Consider the following 19200-nt stretch of genomic DNA (forward strand, 5'->3'; position numbering starts at 1 on the left):
TTTAGTGCATCATTCTAGGTAGATTCCCTGTATATGGATTTTGTGACACAGTGCATAATCATTATCGTTTGGTACATAGCCTAGTTAATTCCCAGCAGCATATTAAGTTGGACATTTGTGATCAAGATCTGTTGGCTTTGCTCCAAGATGTTTACAATCATTTACAACACAAGTGATATTGGGCAATTTTTGAGTACACGCGATAAACCCAGATGTCTAAAAAGGAATGCAACAAATTATTTGCTGTACAGCTGCAAAATATTATTTTTGGTCTTTATGTCACACAGGAACTCACCATGACATTGACACTTGCATCCAAGTCAGACAAGTCATCAGCGACATCAGATGCTGCTGAACTATTAATGTTTTGTATTGTTATTTGGCTAACAACCCATCTTTCCCCATTAGACAGAACAGAATTACACTTAAACTCTTATGTACAGTCATAGGCTTTTCTTTTTATATAGCAGCAGCATTCATTGATAAAGGCCATAGCAGACACATTCCTAATCATTATCAATTATTAACTCTAAATTAAATGACTACTTACAGGAGGCCCAGAATCACCAGAAGGACCCTTTTCACCAGAGATACCTTGGGGACCACCAACACCTTGTTCACCGGGACGACCCACTGGGCCTGAATCACCGCGTGGACCTCTTGGGCCATCTTTGCCAGCATGACCAGTTGGGCCAGGTGGGCCAGCCATACCCTAGGAACAAAGCAGAAAAATGTGTATCAATCACAAACAATAGGCATTCTAAAGTGCTGTTTTGTTTCATGAATTATGTTTTGGTAGTTATACCTATTGCAATATCATTCACCGAATTGCTCCTTTAAAGCAGACTAAAATAGGAGCACTAGAAGAAAATCATGATCCTAGAGTTAAGATTTAACTGACCATATTGTAACATGCGCTGCTAGGGAGAGGAAGTTCTTAAAATTAATGGCCATGTTATAATTTAACTTATGTACCATGTATGTCCTAATCCATGCATATTTAATGCTGTTGCCCATTGTTTTGATAATGTGTAATCCATTATGTGCTCTATCAAGGATATAGAGAAATTACTTAGATCCTTCAAGAACAAGATGTTAATCTGTTTTTCATGACTAACAATGTGGACATCTGCAATAATAGAGCTGTTCATTGATACATAAATGTTTTTTATCAAGTTAATGAATAAAGGTTAAAAATTAGTCCTGTTTTCTGCCTACTTTTATTTCTAGGGTTGACTTACTGCAGGGCCAGGTGCACCAGGTCTTCCAGCAGCTCCAGGGAATCCTGTAGCACCCTGTAAACAGACACCAATATGAGGTTTCAAGATGAAGAACCAGAACTGAAAAACTTAAATAAAGGATATTTAGATGGCCAAGACTGATACTTACAGCTGGACCAGCATCACCACGAGCACCAGGAGCTCCAGCAGGACCATTGGGACCCTAATTAGAGGGAGATTGTAGAATATAAATATTCTAGAGAGATGCATGCTTTAGCATTATAATCAATAATATATTATAGCCAAATGCAAATTCCTTAGCCCTAGTGTGAGAACATACACCTGACTATATTCAGATGTCAATCTGTACTTACCACTACTTTGATATCATGACAAACATTTACACACCATTACATATACATGTTGCAATAATGTTACAAGAATCATTTACTGCATAACATGCAAATAGCACTACTTTCTGAAGGCATATTTTAGCTACTGTGGGTGCAGATTTTAAGAAAACAACTATCACCCTTCATCATTGCTCTGTATAGTCTAGTGTTGTCACATCTGAATCTCTCCTGACAGACCCTATCAGAGCAATTTAATTAAGACCTCTTTAGCAGGGAAGAAATACACATTTTTACACATAGCCATGGGTCTTGTAACATCATTTGCTTGGTGCCAAGTATTTTTATTTTGACCGGAAGGTCTACTGAACACTGAAGAAGTTTCAAAGTCTTTATTATGTGCTCTTATTTTTTCAGGTTAAATCATCATATATATCATTAACAGCTTTGGGTTCTGCTTTTTGTAGGCTCACCATAGACCAAAAGTGCCATTTAGTTAGAGGCACTCAGTGGCTGGCTTGAAGAACATGGCACTCTCCTCTGTTCTTACACAAACACATTTTGCTCTAAAACTAAAAGACACATTTTTGTTGGATTTGTTTTCATCTATTTGCATTGTTTTATAAGAGTGGAATCAGCAAAGCTGTGTCCACTTAAGATCCGATAGATTCATTATGGTGTTCTCAATTCCAGAGCATTATGATCTGCTTACATGACATTTTACATGAACACTTTTCCAATGGGTCTTTTGACACTTATAATATATACAGCCCACCTCGCTGATTAACCATTATGAGAAAAGCTCAGCGGGACCAAAGGTGCTTTAAACGACATACTCAGGTGCCCTTATTCGAGATGCTGTAGCGATATGATCAAAATAGATCCATGCATTAGTCAACGAAGCCACCTGATTGGTTAAGAGTCCTGTTAAAAGGACAATTATGCACCTAACACCAGGGTGATATACTCTTAAAAATCATGTGACATTGATCTCCAATTGCAACACTCTGCATCAATACAACAAAGCCAGTTCTGTAATGTTGGCCTTATATATGGAGGCTACTCACTGCAGGACCACTAGAACCAGCTGCACCAACAGGACCCTGTGGGCCACCTTCACCTTTAGGTCCTTTTTCGCCTCTTTCTCCTTTCACTCCAGTGTGTCCAGCGGCACCCTATTAAAAATGGGATGTGTAAAAAATCTTAAATTACACTATGAAAAAATGCAATTGAACTAATAATCATTTAGAAAGAGTTGTAGATACATACAGGAGGACCGCCAAAGCCAGTGGGGCCACCAGGGCCAGGTTCACCACGTTCACCCTAGAAGGAAATGAAAAACATCAGATGAGAAGTGGTGCAGGCATAGAACTGTAGCTTTTCTTGCCGAAGTCTATTTTGTATTAGTGGAATACTTTTAATGGCGGATACTCACAGGTGCTCCTCGAGAGCCTGCAGGACCAGCAGGGCCAGAAGGACCAGATTCACCCTGAAAAATAAAAATAAATTCTAATGTTGTCCTACATCAGTACCAAATAAAGAGCATGATCAATTGTCACTATGACAGCGGCAGGATGGCTCAGATATCTTATTTGATATCAAGTTAAAATGTTCAGTAAATGGCTATTACTCTCAACAGAAATGGACAGGTAAGGCTAACTATTGAATCTTGAATACTAATTAGGGGTGGCCAGTGCTACGAGCTTTTGTCTGTAGTTTGTCCTTAGATACCCCGGCATTGCCCTTACTACCCTGGTCACAGGTTTTATGAAGATAGAAACAGAAAGTAAATATATTATAAAGGCCCTGTACACAGTCTGTAGTTTTTCTCCTAACCGTTCCCTTGCAACTCTGCAAACAATAGATTGGTCTTACATGCATAAGGATGGGAAGATAATGAACCCTGGAATGTTATTGACAATCAAAGGGTGTATGATGTAATTTTCACTTACAATGATATTTCGGTCAATTGACATCTGTGAGTAAAATAATATGTTTGCATAGAAATACCGTGTTTATGAGAACTTATTTTCTGGTTTAGAGATTTTGTAGTAATTATAGACATTAGGAGAGAACCAATGTTATGCCCATGTTCTTCTAAATTCAATACAGTCAAAACAAGCACTCAAACATCAAGTTTAAGAAAAACCCAAAGATATCATGTAACTGTAAATGTGACTTGGGTGTTGTGCATATATAATCCAATTATCTCAGAACAATGCTCACTTTCAATTAGAAAAAGAGAAAAATATCTAAATGAAAGGGGCATATAGGGCCTAATTCACAAAGGTAAACTTACACTTTTGTGCCAGTTTTTGACTGTTTACTATTCACAAAAGGATTTATTAATAGTATCTTTATGAGTGCAGAGTCTCCACACATAAAAATATAGGACAGTCCTATATTTTTATGTGCAGAGGGTCTGCACTTGTGAAGATACTACAAATAAATCCCTTTGGGAATAGCAAACAATTGTGAACTTACAGAAAAGTGTACGTTTACTATGTGAATCAGGCCCCCTAGTGAATAATTCCCAGGTAGATCTCCAAACCCAACCAGACATCATAAAAATGAATGACTTTCTGAAATTGTTATTGATGGTTATTTTAGTGCTGTTGGGTAGGATTACATGATGTGGATTTTTATGTTTGGCTGAGCAATGCCTTTCTTTATCTTTAAACTGCTTTTTCTGATCTATTATATATAAAAATGTGTAATAACCAAATCAATAACTTGTCAGCCGAAAACCACCCAGAATGTATGTTACTAGGTGGCAATATGTTTTCTTTAAAGTACAACCATGTTTATACTATCAGATGATATGTAGTTGTAGACTCACCCTGTCACCGGGACCTCCAGATGGACCAGGAGCACCAGAAGCACCAGCAGGGCCCTAAAGATAATACATGATTAAATGTTTACCATTGAGTAGTCAAACAGAATCAACAATACATTTTATTGAAAATATTGACTGTCTAAGCACTATCCTTACATTTCTCTTCATCTGTTGATGCTACCTTTGGAAAGTCTTCATGAATGGTACAGTCACAACATTCATATCCAACCATGGGCTACCAAAGCCTTATTCTTGATGTGGGGCTAGGCTAACGTTAGAAATTATTTTTCTTTTGAGCCCCATTGTAATTGATAAGGCATTAGAGAGGAGCAGAGAAGCTGCCACAATGAACATTCTTAAACCCTCTTCCTTAGCTAAGATGTTACTAAGCATCATTATTGATGTGTGACATGTTCTTTCAGAATTTCTGCCACTTAAAGAAAGTCTCCTGTTCTAATAAATTTCAGTATTATAGCATTATGCCCCTCTGTTGACCACTCTGTCAATTAGTAAATAGATATATTCTGCTTTCCTTTGGCTGATTGGTCTTCTCTCTCAGACAACTCAAAGTGAGGTGCCCAGACACTGTGTGATAATGGGATACACCAGAGGAGGCTAAGGGAGGGCCACAAGAGAACGAAGCCATGTTATCTTTCTCTTCAAGTAAGGTATATCTCCTGCTCTGACAGCACTACTTTCTTCTGAAGGGTAGGGTGCTCTTACCTGCAGGGAATCGTATGGGTAATATTTACCCCCAACTTATTATGCATCCTCGTCTCTGTTCTGAGGCCAAAACCATGGCGAAGGTAATTAGCTTGGGCATAGCCCAAGATAGAAGTGTTATAGTGGTGCTACAACATACCACCCACAGAAGAAGGAAGGGAAAGAAAGGCATTGGAATGTTGGAAGAGAAGGCACATACCAAGCACTTTGCCATCCATTACCTACAATTAAGTTCTCAAACTTTCAATGTTCTAATTTTTAATGGGCACTGGGTATGGGGCACTTTGCCCTGATCCCACCTTTTCTGTGTGCATTTAACATACTAGTAGTGGCACTACAACATGTGGTCTCCCAAGTCCAAAAGAGAAGGACTAGATAAACAAATTGATAACAGCACCAATGGTAAGGTTAGGTAGCTTGGTACAATCTGCAATATTTTCCTTTATGTCCAAAAACACACTTTGCTTGCATCTAGTAGAAGCAGTGGTGTATTTTATTCAAAATGTAAAACTGATTTTAATGTTCTCCATCTTTACCCATTGGCTGTTGTCAATATGTTGTAGGCAGTGTTAACCTTGTCATAGACTTGTAACTTGTAAAGGAAAAGCCAAGGTATTTTGAGTATCATTGACTTCCTAGATAGGATTAGTTTACCTGTATATATTGGTACGTTTTACTAGAATGTTACCAGACTCAAATCAATATGAAAGTACACCATATTTTAACTTGGGAAAGCTGTATATTCACTATGCATTTCAAGATGCAGTAGTTGTTTAAAAAAAAATAATGTATACCTTGTCTGTCCAGTGTAGTGATCTGAGAGTACAGGGTTTAAACCCTTGCTGATATCACAGCGAGTATTTGCCTAATCAATTCAAAGTACTTACACGTGCTCCATCTCTTCCTTGGTTTCCGTATTCACCTCGGTTTCCGGGTTCACCCTACAATGAAGAAGAACTTCTTTCAGTGTCACAGAAAGTGTAATTGTATCATTATGCTTCATAGTGGCATGGTTCTCTGTGGCTTTATTGGATATGTGTACTTCTTTATCAAATGTAGGGAAGTGGTGGGCATTAATAGTACTGCGCCAAAATGACTGGGGCTTGCTTATACAACATTTAAGCGTGCGATCCATTGATAATTAAACTACATTTGGAGTGTTTTGAAAATGTTACATTGAAAATTGACTTATGTCTTGCATGGACATTTGTTAGTTTGTAATGATTTTCCAGGCAACTGCTTATTCCAAATAAAAGTACTATTGCCATCACATCTTATTGTGTTTTGCATTTTTAGGATTACAAATTGTTTTTCTCTAAGCCCAACATAAGAAAATACTCTGATATGAAAAAAGGTCACCTGACTACAAATGTCAGTAGAACTCTAGTGTCCCTGTTGTATATTAGACAGTGGCATGTACTTTTCTCTGCTGATCTGAGGTGAAGCTGCAAGTCCAGTTACAACTTGAAAGAAAGCAGGCATTGTTGAAAAAGGCTGGCCATGCCTGCCTAGCCTGAATGTTAACATTCTAGAGCATTCCACCTTTTAGGTCTGTTATCTAAACAATCATAACATCACAAGTAAGCAATGCTTTGCTCATTTAAAAAAGAACAATTGTTATATTGCTGTGACTTTTCTTTAATTAGGCAAGCAAAGGGGAAAACTCCAATTTGTAGAAACATCCATATACCCAATATCATGATTTCACAAGGAAATTATTTCAGACTATTTTATTTATCGGAGAAAATGTTTAAATAGAGTAAACAAAGGATCCAGAGCACATCACATTTAGATCCGTGACGTAAGATAACTGCAATTATGAATTGTTGAGAATCAACAGTGTCCATGCTTAAATTATACAGTGGAGTTAGCTGTAATGGGAGTGCTTTTCATTGAGTTGCTAGGAGGACAGCAGGCCTCTTCTCAAGTTGATGGATGTGATAGGAATATATATATATATATCTTAAATAAGACACTGACAATCAATATTTTTCTTTTGTTGACAAGTCTTATGGATACTTTACCATACTTAATCTCAAACAGAACTTTTCAAGTTCACGTGTAATCTCTCAGAAATGTCAGACCCATGTAATTTCCTATTTGTACACGTGTTTTCCTGCTGTCTTTAATAGCAGAATTTGGTGAGAGTTTATTTGGGGAAAGAGGCATCAAATCGGCATAAAAAATCATAGGCCTCATAATCTTGGAGTAGAAGTAAGTACAGCTCATTAGGGAGTCAAACATTACTGGCTATGCTGTTGTGTTAGTTTTAATTTTCATCACCTGAGGCATCTAAGAAATTGAGCCTTTTCCAAAACCTCTTTCTGACCTTGATACAAACCCTGATTTGGGCACAAATTTCCATTTGTGTCTTCATCAGAATTCTAGGTCAGGCACAAATTATGCACCACGCACTATTTATCCCCAAGATTTTCCCAGGTGTGATCCAGGTTCTCCAATTTTCACTTCACTGAACTGGAGAAAACACGCAATTCATGGATTAGGTCTCACATGTGAGTTCAAAAACTAGAACTGAGTGCAAGTTATGCATATGGTAAATACAGTGCCTCACACAATTGAAATCTACAAGGGCACAGTGTGTTCCTGGATTTGCACAGATGTTGTAAACGAGGTCTATGTTGTTAGTCAGCTTTCTTTGACATAATGCTAATAAAGAAATATATAGGGTTCCACATTGTTTTGACCACGGGCCACAAACCTGTTGATGTGTCCTTTGCACCAGCCATTATAGGACAGTAATGTGTGCTGTTGATATGCACAAGAATTAGCAGCTCAGTGGGAGACAGGGGGAGGTTGACAATCCATTAGTTCATGTTAATGGAGAATTAGAGTAGGTGAGGCATATCACTTTGTTTTCATTTACCTTTTCTCCTTTGACACCAGGTGTTCCAGCACCACCTCTTTCTCCGGGAATTCCACCAGAGCCAGATGGGCCAACACCACCAGCTAAACCAGCAAGACCAGGTTCACCCTTAGAATCATAAGAGAAAGGAAAGTCATGAGATTGCTGTTTTTGTACATTTTTAACATTATGATTATACTGAGAATCCTATATTAAACTATTTAATATGTATTTAAAAGGTGAAGCAGTTGAACTTACCTTAGTACCATCAGGGCCAGGGGGACCAGATGGACCACGCGATCCAACAGGGCCGACAGGTCCAACAGAGCCACTTTCGCCTGGAGCACCACGCTCACCCTGGGAAAGACATTGTGATTAGTATAGCACCAGGTACAATGGTCATTTTTTAAAAATACATAGAGGACTTGAGTATTATATATTAATGTACATAACTACAAACCATAAAAAGTGAAGTCTGGAATACTACCTTTTAAAATCACCATATTTAGTAAGCACATTATCATGATTTTTCCTAAGCAATGTGCTTCCTTAAATCATGGTTCATGTAAGAGATTAGATCAGTGGACAGATGTCATGCATAAGCTCATAAGCTGGAAAGTAATGAGTTGGATTGTCAAGGTAGCATTTTTCCCGTGATATGCTATTTTCATAGCAATGCCTTAAACTATTTGGCTATTGGCACTGAGTGATTTTGCTTTAGAGTTTGATGTTAAATTATGTTAATCTTGTTTTTCTGATGTATTTGTGGAGGCATTGCCTTTGTGAACAACATGTGGAGACAATTGTTAATGACATTATTTGCCAACTGTTAATATGTGATGCAGTATTCATGCATATGTCACTGCAGCGCAAACTCTGAACAAGGTTTTACTTCAACCTCTTAGGGTACTTCCTTCTGCTTACTACAAGCACTAGTTCGACTGCTACCCCTTCTACTCTGTATCACTGCTGACACAATTTTATAGAAATTGCTGTATGGAATATTTGAAATATTTGAAGCAATTTCTTTGAATTCAGAAAAGTCTGTAAAATTTGCTGTACAATATTTTTACTGCAATAGCAGTACATGTATGCCTAACATGAGATATACAGCATCCAGTGGTGTTCTACCCATTTCTGTACAACTGGAGGACAAAAGAGCCCCATAGCATGTGCCCTGGTGAAATACCGTTGGCATATGTTGCTGTTTTCCCTTTAGGCAGTTGCTAGAAGATAGGAGGTTGCTGCCACAGTAGGTGCAACTTTACACTGTTGTAATGGCCTTTATTTGATAATCCAAAAAGGCTAACTGAGACATCTACAAATGGTTCAAAAGCAAGCTAGATATTGTGTCTGCCAGGCTCCTCATTTCATGAAGGCTGGTACTTTACCCCTTAAATTACATTGGCTTCCTAGTCACAAAGTGTTTTATTTAAATGTCTTTGTAAAGTACAAAAGTGCCCCCTTCCACCACAACTAGGGTATTAAGATTTGCCCAGTCAAAACGTCTTACAGTACAATTTGTTTAAAAAATACTCAATGGATGGGAGGGTTTTTCATGGCTTTCTCCTTGACTTTAGAATGAGCCATCTCTTCAGTTTAGGCAGACCTTTTCACATTGGCCTTTTTGTAAAATGTTGAAGCCTATTTTCTTAGCTTCTAATTTCCAGATGCACATTATAGCCAAGGGACCTTTAGGTATTCATGCACTCAATACATTTTCTAAAATATATCAATATTTTCTATAACCCTTGATTCTTTGTTCACAGTCTAAATAAGGAATATGATAAGGCCCAAGTTTAAGAGGGCCTAGAGCCTCCTTGTGCCACTTTAGCATAATTTTTTATGATGCTAATGTGGCTCAACAAGGCCAAATTTGCTGCGCCAGATGTACAAAGTGGTGCAATGCATGCATTGTGCCACTTTGTAACCCCTTGCACCACATTATGCCTGTGCCAGGCATAATGTATGCAAGGGGAAGTTCCCTCATTAGGGGGACCACAAAAATGGTGCAGTAGAATGTATGCACCTTTTTTGTGGCATTTCTAAACATCTGCACAGAGCAGGCATTAAAAGGAGGCACACCATTATTATAATGGGCCTCCCTGTACTTTTCAGGATTAGGGCCAACATTTTTGGAGCTTGTCCTACTAAGTACAACAATAACGTCAAAAATGTTGACGCTCTTGTCCCTAACCTGCGCCATGGTGCATCATATGTTTAATAAAGGGCGCACATGGTGGCATTAGGTGGACTCTAAGGGGGCAAGAAAAGTGGTGCTGCATATAATGCAGCAACACTTTTCTTAAATTGGGGCCAATGTTTCTCTTGCTCTGAATTATTTCACCCATGCAAATTGCTCCTGGAAATATCTCAAGGACTTTGTGTGGGGAGAAGCCTGAGTCAATGTACAATTTGCATCAGCTCAAACTTAAATTTTGGGCAAAAACAACATGTGACCCTAACCTATGCGCCTGTAAATTAATCACATTAATAGACAAAAAATGAATTATAAATTCATACTTACTCGCACGCCAGCAGGACCAGCAGGACCATGGTCACCATGTATTCCCTGCAACAAGTAAAACCATTTCATTACATTTGAAAATATCACAACAGATTATTTAATGAAATGGAATAAGCTAAAAAAACAGTTTAAGCTATGCCGTTCAGTGTTCCTTCACTACATCTTGAATACATAAAGAAATCCAAAATTGAATCAGAGTCCATTATGAAAGGGGAATTAAGTTGTTGACAGGGTTAATGGTGACCTTGTGTATGGGCATAACTGAAGATTTTCAGGACTGCTAGTCCCTTGAAAAGGCTTCTGTTCATGTTAGTGGCTTATTTAGAAATGTAAGAGTGATTGGAGCCTAAACCTGCACTTAAAAAAGCACCCCATGCCTGATGTTACCATCTGGTTGAACTGATGTCAAGAGTTCGATCAGGGTACTTCAGCCCTTACTATTCAAGGTAAATATAACAGGATGGGACTGGGGGCCTCATTACGACTTTTGTGGTCCCACCACGGGACCGCCAAAGCTGCAGGGTGGATGGCACAGTCATGCCAGCAGCATCCCCCCTTGTATTGCAATGTTCCCGCTGGGCTGACCAGCAGGAACACTGTATTATGATGCTCCTGCCAGGCTGACTGGCGGGAACAGTGCTACAGTACTGGCCTTGGCTCCCTTCAGGAAGCCAAGGCCAACACCATAGAAAACCATCATCCTCGTAATGCCGACTGTCACAGGGTGCTGGCCCCTGCACTGCCCATGCCATGGGCACCCTGCACTGTGTTTCCGCCAGTCTTTACATGGTGGGGATCACGTCATGGAAAGGCTGGCAGAAAGAGGTGTTGTGATCAGATCGGCAGTGCTGAGTTCAGCACTACCGTGGTTGACCACGAGTCCGACCGCCATCAGCCTATCAGGAACCATGTTCCTGGCAGGCATGGTGGTCCCCTGGTGGTCCGACCACCAGGGTTGTAATATGGCAGTTGGACCACCTGGAGTGAAGCAGTCCGACCGTCAATGCAAGTCTGGCGGTCCTTGGACCGCCAGACTCCTAATGAGGCCTGCGTCTGAGATTCCTTCTTGAATTTTAACACATGCTTATAGAACCCTTCACATACAATTTTGAAATACCCATTTTTAAAACTATACTTAGAATCCCAGTTCCAGCTTAAAGAGAAAAGACTGAAGAGTAGAAGGGTTTAACTAATATTAACTGAAAAAGAGACAGGGACTGGCCATGGCAATGGATTGGCTTCATAGTTATATTTTTAAGTATTTCTACTTTTACTACTACTACTACTACCATTAATAGTAATAATACTAATACTACTACTACTACTACTACTACTACTACTAATAATAATAATAATAATAATAATAATAATATGTATCACCACAATAACAATGATTACTACTAGTAAACCATTGTAGTAGACTAGAACTGATTGGAAAAAAACAATAATGAATGGAAAGCCTCTTTGAAGGTTTTTCTCTGAACCACAAACCTACCATATTCAAAACTAGGTGTTGCATAGAGTACATTTTCCAAAAAGACATTACAAATGTATTTTACCACTAGAATAATCATCAGCCATCCAATTTATAATGAACTGAATTTACTGATTGATAGCAACGTTATCATAATCTCATACATCTCCTATTTTCAGTGGATTACTAACCCTGTCTCCAGGTTTGCCAACTTCTCCAGCAGGACCTCCGGGACCAGGCAGACCCTAAAAGGTAAATAAGAAACATTCAAATACATCCATTTTGTGAACATATGCCATATGTTCAACAGGCCTATTAAACACAAAAGCCATTAGATATGAGCTAACTAGAACAACTTTCACTTAAAATAGTACAACAAACATATACTGATGCTTTAAAAAGCAACATTTTGCCTAGTTTTCCATGAAAGGTCAAAAGATTCTTGATAAAATGGCACAATTGAAATTCTTACCTGAAAACCAGGAGCTCCAGCTGGGCCTTGTTCACCTTTCTCACCAGCATTTCCCTAAAAAATAAAATATATTATTAAATAAAGAGGTACTTGTATTGAAGATTGGATAATACCATGACATGATTGAGTAAAATGGTACTCACCAGAACACCAGCTGGACCTTGGGCACCATTGTTTCCATCATTACCAGGAGCTCCCTAAAAATATTAAACATTCATTACACATGTATTGTTCAATGTTACAAAAAGTGCATGTTTTTGTTTAAACTATGACCTACAATTTCGCAATTGTTGTCCGATGCATTTAAATACGCTTTACCCAGGTGTACCATATAATCAGGCTATAACACATTAAGGCCCTCATTCCTACTCTGGCAGACCGCTGGGGCCATTCCGACCTTCCTGCTGGGCCGGCGGGCGCTAACATTGTTAGCGCCCGCCGGCCCAGCGGGAAGGCGGCCTGCAACACTGAAGCCGGCTCCGAATGGAGCCGGCGGTGTTGCAGGTGTGCGACGGGTGCAGTTGCACCTGTCGCGCTTTTCACTGTCTGCTACGCAGGCAGTGAAAAGCAGGCTGGGGCCCTGTTAGGGGGCCCCAGGACACCCGTTCCCGCCAGCCTCTTCCTGTCGGTGTACACCGCCAGAAACAGGCTGGCAGGAAGGGGGTCGGAATCCCCAGGGCAGCGCTGCTTGCACTCTAAACAATTAGCTATTATGAGACATTCATGGTCATCTAGAACACTAAAGTTTCTTCTGTTTGTGATGCCTATTATGAATACCGACCTAAGTGTTGTATCCATTTGAGAAATCTTTGCAACCAGTACTAATGCATGGGATTCAGATTACGGTGATGCTTTGTCCATGCATAGGTAGAATATGGAACAGATTACATATGCACAAACATCTGAACTGAGTATTTAAGTGACAGAATAAGGCCAATACAATGTTGTTTCCCATTTGTCTCTTTGCTTCTAACAAAGGAGTATAGCTAAAGGTGCTATGGTTGTTTTAAATTCACCAATACAAAAGCAGAAACACATACATACCCTTGCACCGGAAGGTCCAGGGCTACCCTTGTCACCATTCTTGCCAGGCTCACCCTAGATATAATAAACAGAACCTGATTACACAAAACACAAGTCAAGTTCTAATTGGAAAAAGTTAAATAACATATTTTGATTTGAAGAATGTGGATGCAACTGTGGCACTTATAAGGGAAGGAAACTGTGAACTTTCAGTTTTTGCAAACTACAGATTGAAATGAACTTGCACTGATGGATAAAGGCAACCACACAGACTCAAGGTGGTGAATTGTTGGAAAATTAGTTAATTCAAAGTGAGCTACCTTTTGATCCACAAAGAAGCTAAAATCATGGTGGCTGCCTTCAATAAGCACTTTTTATACTCTCAAACATTTGGGTATCACTTTTGCCAGAAAAGGCAATAAATCGCAAGTGGCAAACTATTCTACATCAATTAAAGACAATAATTTGATTTTCCTTAAGGGAAGTCTGAATTTGTCTCCTGGAGAGCTCCAATGCTATAAACGGCTATGATGATGAAGGTGGCACTTCACTCATATTCCAAGTTACTTACAGCTGGGCCTTTTGGGCCAGGGAATCCTATGCTGCCAGGCTCGCCTCTAGCACCAGTTGGACCAGCAGGACCCGAACGACCTTCAATGCCTTGTGGACCCTACAAAACATAAACAATAAACATGCTTTCATTAATATATGGCCAGGCATTTTCAAAATTCCATTCATCCACTTGAGCTGAAAACCATATCCCTATGCAGAGCTGGATTTATACATGTCCTCTTTCACAATCTCAAATGTTCCAGCCCCAGTTGGACCTTAATGTATTCAAAGCAACAACAATTTAGAATAATTCATTTTTATGTAGCGCTTACTGCAACATATTTAGTTGTGTGGAGCACTAAAAAAATAAAAGGGTTTACTATCACTCATCTCAATTTATCAAACACCTTGTTAGTCCTAAGTGGTCTTTAAGTCTGTTGTATTATTATCAACAACAACCCAGCCCACATAGTAAGAACAGACTAGAACAGATGTTTATGTGTTAACATTACCTTCTGTAAATTATTTACATATGTTGCACTGCTTTCGAAAATGAGAATATTACACTTACAGCGGGACCTTCTTTGCCTGCAGGGCCTGTATTTCCAGGGAAACCAGGAATTCCCTATAACAAATAAATTAACTATGTTAGAAATACCCATTACTGGTAAACATCTCAAATAAATAACTCACACTCACTTTTGAAAATTGTAGTTATAATTTCATACACACAAATATATTATTTTCACATTGTGATAACTTTCACGCATTTAATTTTGATTATTTAGCATTAAAAATGAATCTAACTCCATCAAAGTGAAAATAATCAATTAAGGCAATACATTTTCTTTACACATTATTATTGATTCTCTTTTTGTGATATGTTTTACTTGAAATGTTTATTTAGGTCAATACTATAGGATCCTAATAATTATTATACATTGTTTGAAAAATAAAAGAAAGTTTAATTCTAAGGGCCTGATTTAGAGTTTGGCAGAGGGGATTACTCCATCACAAATGTGACGCATGTCCCGTCCACCATAATACGATCCCATAATAGCCTATGGAGAGCATAATATGTTTGTGACGGAGTAACCCATCCGCCAAACTCTAAGTCAAGTTTTGAAATGGTATCATCAAACTTGATGCAGGCTTTTCATCCCAGCTTTCTTAAGCTAACATTCCATATATGCAAATTGATGTCTGTTTGACTTTCTCACTTCAGCATACAGAAAAGAGACTTGAATTTCAACTGATTACCACTAAGGTGAAAGATTTCATGCCACTTTGAGGTTGCTGCTACATATGGGCTCTGCCAGATTATACTCAAGGGCTAAGTCAACTAAGCTCCACAGGAGCTAAAAAACTACTATTTGCTTAACTTGCATCTGCTGGATATGAATTGTATACTCACTGATTTTACTAAATGACTAGCGAGACAGAACTCAAGAATAGCTCTCAGAACTGACAGCAAGTACTGTGCTCTAACATACTCAGAAATCTTCAACTTTTGCCTTAGGCCTGAACTTTTTACAAATGCATTTAACTGATTGTCTTTGACATTTATTACAAATTATTTCCTTACATTTTTTAAAGATCATAATGTATAAACTCAAATTTCAAAATACCCTTGCTCCCAAGAGACCAGGCTCGCCAGGGCGTCCTGCATCACCTGAAGGACCACGAGCACCAGCAGGACCAGAAGAACCGCGACTTCCAGGAGCGCCCTAGAAAACACCAAAGCCAATGACCATGAGTAACACAACCATAAATCATGAGCTTTAATACCAATAATTCAAGATCATTTCAGTCGGTAACATTACCATTCCACCAGCTCTGCCATCAGCACCAGGGAGACCACGAGTTCCAGGAACACCCTACAACATAATAAATACAAAAAAAGTTAAGTAGAATCATTAACCAAAACAGTTTGACTACTTGGGCCATGAATGCACTATATTGAACGTAACGCAGCATGAGGGAGATTTGGAATAATTCATAAAATAGTAGCACACAATAAAGTGTTCTCAGGCTATTCTAGCCATTTTAATTTAGTAGATTATCTCATTCTGATATGGACACTACTATGGTTGATTAAATGTACTACATGATGTTAGGATGGACATTTTAATACATAATGCCCTTACTAAGATCCTCTGGAATGATGGCCAGAGTGGAGTCATTTCCATTATATAGCTCAATCATATTCTATTTTTGTGCACAGTGCACAACTTGATAGTTTCTTTACACTGTAATAATAAGTAACTAATTATTTGGTCAACAATAAATATATAAGAGTACATTTTTAGGAATGAGCACACTTGATTGAAGGCTCCGTATTCAACATCATCCCTAAAGTGAATGTGCAATATCACTAAGAAACTAAATATAAATAGTACATATTTAAATATGATACAAATATATAGAGAGATTAATTTTCAACTGTAGTACACAGGTTGTGTCTTATAGAAAGCCTTGTGAATGTTCTTGGAAAAATAGTTACAAACAACTAAGAAGTTAAATTATTTTGTTTGCCATTCTCTGATCCCTAATTTGATAACAAAAATGCCAATAAACCTACCCTTATGCCTGCAGAGCCTGCAGGGCCAGAGGATCCAGGTTCACCATTTGGACCTCTTTTGCCTTCTTCTCCAGATGGTCCAGCATTACCTTGGGGACCAGCAGAACCCTGAAGGAGAAAAATATAGTAAACTTTGATACAATGATAAGATCAATATGGAAGGGTACTCTTCAACCCTGCCAGAATATTACATTTGAAAGAGCCTGTTTGTTACTTACAGGTTCACCCTTGGAGCCAGTGTCTCCCTTTCCACCAGAAGTTCCTGGGTCACCCTACAGCAAAACAAAAAAAACAAATACATGAGTATTCTGTTTCAAGAGGTATTCACTTACTGACCGAAAGCCATCATCATGTGTATGGCTTCAGAATGAATGTCAATGAAATAAAAACTTCAGGAACTTGATGATACTTGGTTTAGATGTTAAGCACTTGCTAACACAATACCAAAATCATGAACTTCAGTTATGTACAATAAAAACGAACACAGCTTTGAAATTATTTGCAAATAAGCACTGCATGTGATAAACGTTGTACTTACAGCAAGGCCCCTGGCACCAGTAGCACCAGCTGCCCCCTGGGGGCCAGGAATACCACGTGGACCAGGCAAACCAGGAGCACCACCCACACCAGGAAGGCCCTGTAGGAGAGAAACACTTACTTAGGTACAGCTGTTGTAAAAGATAATCTATATCATTTGGATAAAGCAATATGAATTTAGTTCTAAATAACAGAAGCACATGCCAAATAATGACTGTCACCATTGCCAAACAATTAAGGAATAGTTCCCTTTATAAAGTTTATGAATAAGTGTTAAATTCTTGTTTCATTTTAAGAGCATAATCTGGAATCAACGGCATATACTAAGAGTGTCACCTGAGGAATATCAGGGGTAGCAGCTACCACTGCTGATATCCCCTTTGGCAGAGCTGGCATTGCCTTTGCTACCCTTGGTCTCAGTGAACACGAAAGACGTGCCAAGAATAAAAATTAATTACAGGACTCCAAAATATTTGTTTTCTTTCTGTAGTTTCCACTCCCTGCACTTCCCCTTAGTCTCTCAGTTGTTAATATAGCTTGTTTTGCTGCTAAAGATTTACATATGACCAGTGTTGTCATGTGATACCAGCATATAGTACTGTGGGAAATTTCTGACACATAATTTCAGTTGGTGAGTCTCCCATGGCGAGAATCCCACTTTGCTGGACCTTCGTCTCTGTATTGTATCTACCTTGCTTGTTTTTAAGCTACCCATATCTGAAACCTTTTGCTTTGTTCTGGGAAGGGTGACTTTAGCATGGAGGTGGGCCATGCTCTAGAACTTCTTGTGTTTCCATCGTCCCATCTGCTTCTTTTATGCCAGTGGGGGAAGCAGCATCTCTGTACCCTCTGCTTACTTTGAAGGGGTGTTTTCCACAACCCCCCTATGCACCCTCACTTTTTGATTTCTGATTACCCACCCTCTTCACAAACGCAGTCCATCAAGCAATGAAATAAAGGCAGAGAATTATCTGGTGACACAGAATGTGTAGGCAAAGCTGCATGCCCTCTCATTTCATGTGTGTAAAAAGCTCTATGACATCACTCCACTAACAGAGCTATTTTAGTGAATCAATAGCTGTCCATATAATGAGAAGGCAGGACACTTAATAACTTCTCATGCACAATAGCAGGGAGCTTTTCCAACCAATCACTCAAATCCCATCTTTCCATGAAAGGGCATATATCAACTGCTCCAGCCTGCTTCATTACAGTACTCTTTCACCCAACTCAAGACTGAGAATGTAAGCAAGTGCTCGTAGTTAATGCTGCATTCTAAAGCCTTTAAATGAGCTAATGGGTGTGGTATCAGAAAATTAGGCTGAGACTATGCCAGAAGTCTACAATAGGCATTACCTTCTGTTGGCATCATGGCTGAGATCTGGTTTTGTTGCCTGCACAGCGTTGACTTAGTTGGCAGTGACCAGTGATGAGTACGACATAAAATGTTTGAACAAATTGCAAAAATAGTTGCATAATCTTTATTTTTGGTGTAACTCATTATATTCCTTATCACACTGGGAATATTCCTGATCATAGGGAATGTTTACAAGTTCCTCCACATGAATACTAATACTCACAGCGGCACCTTTTGCTCCAGCTACACCATTAGCACCAGGATTACCCTGTTAGAGAAAAGAAAAAAATGTGTGTTACTAATATTTACGGTATGACCCTTCTTTCAACTTTTAACAAATAAATATTATTAAAGAAATGTTTGAACTGTACTTACAGCAGGTCCAACAGGGCCAACAGAGCCAGGGAGGCCAGGATCTCCTCTAGAACCAGCAGGACCAGAAGGACCAGTGCTTCCAGCAGAACCAATTTCACCCTGTTGAGAAAAAATATACACATTACTTGTGGGTCTTCCTAGATTGTTTTCAATTAGCTATGACACACATGCTCACACACGAACACACACACACACACACACACTAACTCTCAAACACATAGAGACACTTCTCTGCGCTTTTTTATGATAATGCAGAGGCAAATGTTAAGTTCTACTATGATAATACATATCCCTAGCTACCTCCTTTGCA

General features: G+C 38.9%; 1 protein-coding gene across 1 annotated transcript in view; it reads right to left on the reverse strand.

The window, feature by feature from the left end:
* The window catches only part of COL1A2 (collagen type I alpha 2 chain), a 57423-nt gene that overhangs the window by 16122 nt on the left and 22101 nt on the right, over positions 1-19200 (reverse strand). The window contains exons 14-37 of the mRNA XM_069211760.1: positions 18891-18989; positions 18739-18783; positions 17160-17258; positions 16840-16893; positions 16622-16729; positions 15864-15917; positions 15669-15767; positions 14612-14665; positions 14060-14158; positions 13510-13563; positions 12609-12662; positions 12466-12519; positions 12185-12238; positions 10520-10564; positions 8251-8349; positions 8014-8121; positions 6017-6070; positions 4410-4463; positions 3006-3059; positions 2840-2893; positions 2638-2745; positions 1390-1443; positions 1242-1295; positions 551-712 (exon numbers count right to left, since the gene is read on the reverse strand). Coding sequence (XP_069067861.1) covers positions 551-712; positions 1242-1295; positions 1390-1443; positions 2638-2745; positions 2840-2893; positions 3006-3059; positions 4410-4463; positions 6017-6070; positions 8014-8121; positions 8251-8349; positions 10520-10564; positions 12185-12238; positions 12466-12519; positions 12609-12662; positions 13510-13563; positions 14060-14158; positions 14612-14665; positions 15669-15767; positions 15864-15917; positions 16622-16729; positions 16840-16893; positions 17160-17258; positions 18739-18783; positions 18891-18989 — 1773 coding nt within the window. The remainder of the gene's footprint in view (positions 1-550; positions 713-1241; positions 1296-1389; positions 1444-2637; positions 2746-2839; positions 2894-3005; positions 3060-4409; positions 4464-6016; positions 6071-8013; positions 8122-8250; positions 8350-10519; positions 10565-12184; positions 12239-12465; positions 12520-12608; positions 12663-13509; positions 13564-14059; positions 14159-14611; positions 14666-15668; positions 15768-15863; positions 15918-16621; positions 16730-16839; positions 16894-17159; positions 17259-18738; positions 18784-18890; positions 18990-19200) is intronic.

This window comes from Pleurodeles waltl, chromosome 10, assembly GCF_031143425.1.
Source record: "Pleurodeles waltl isolate 20211129_DDA chromosome 10, aPleWal1.hap1.20221129, whole genome shotgun sequence".
Classification (NCBI taxonomy): Eukaryota; Metazoa; Chordata; class Amphibia; order Caudata; family Salamandridae; genus Pleurodeles; species Pleurodeles waltl.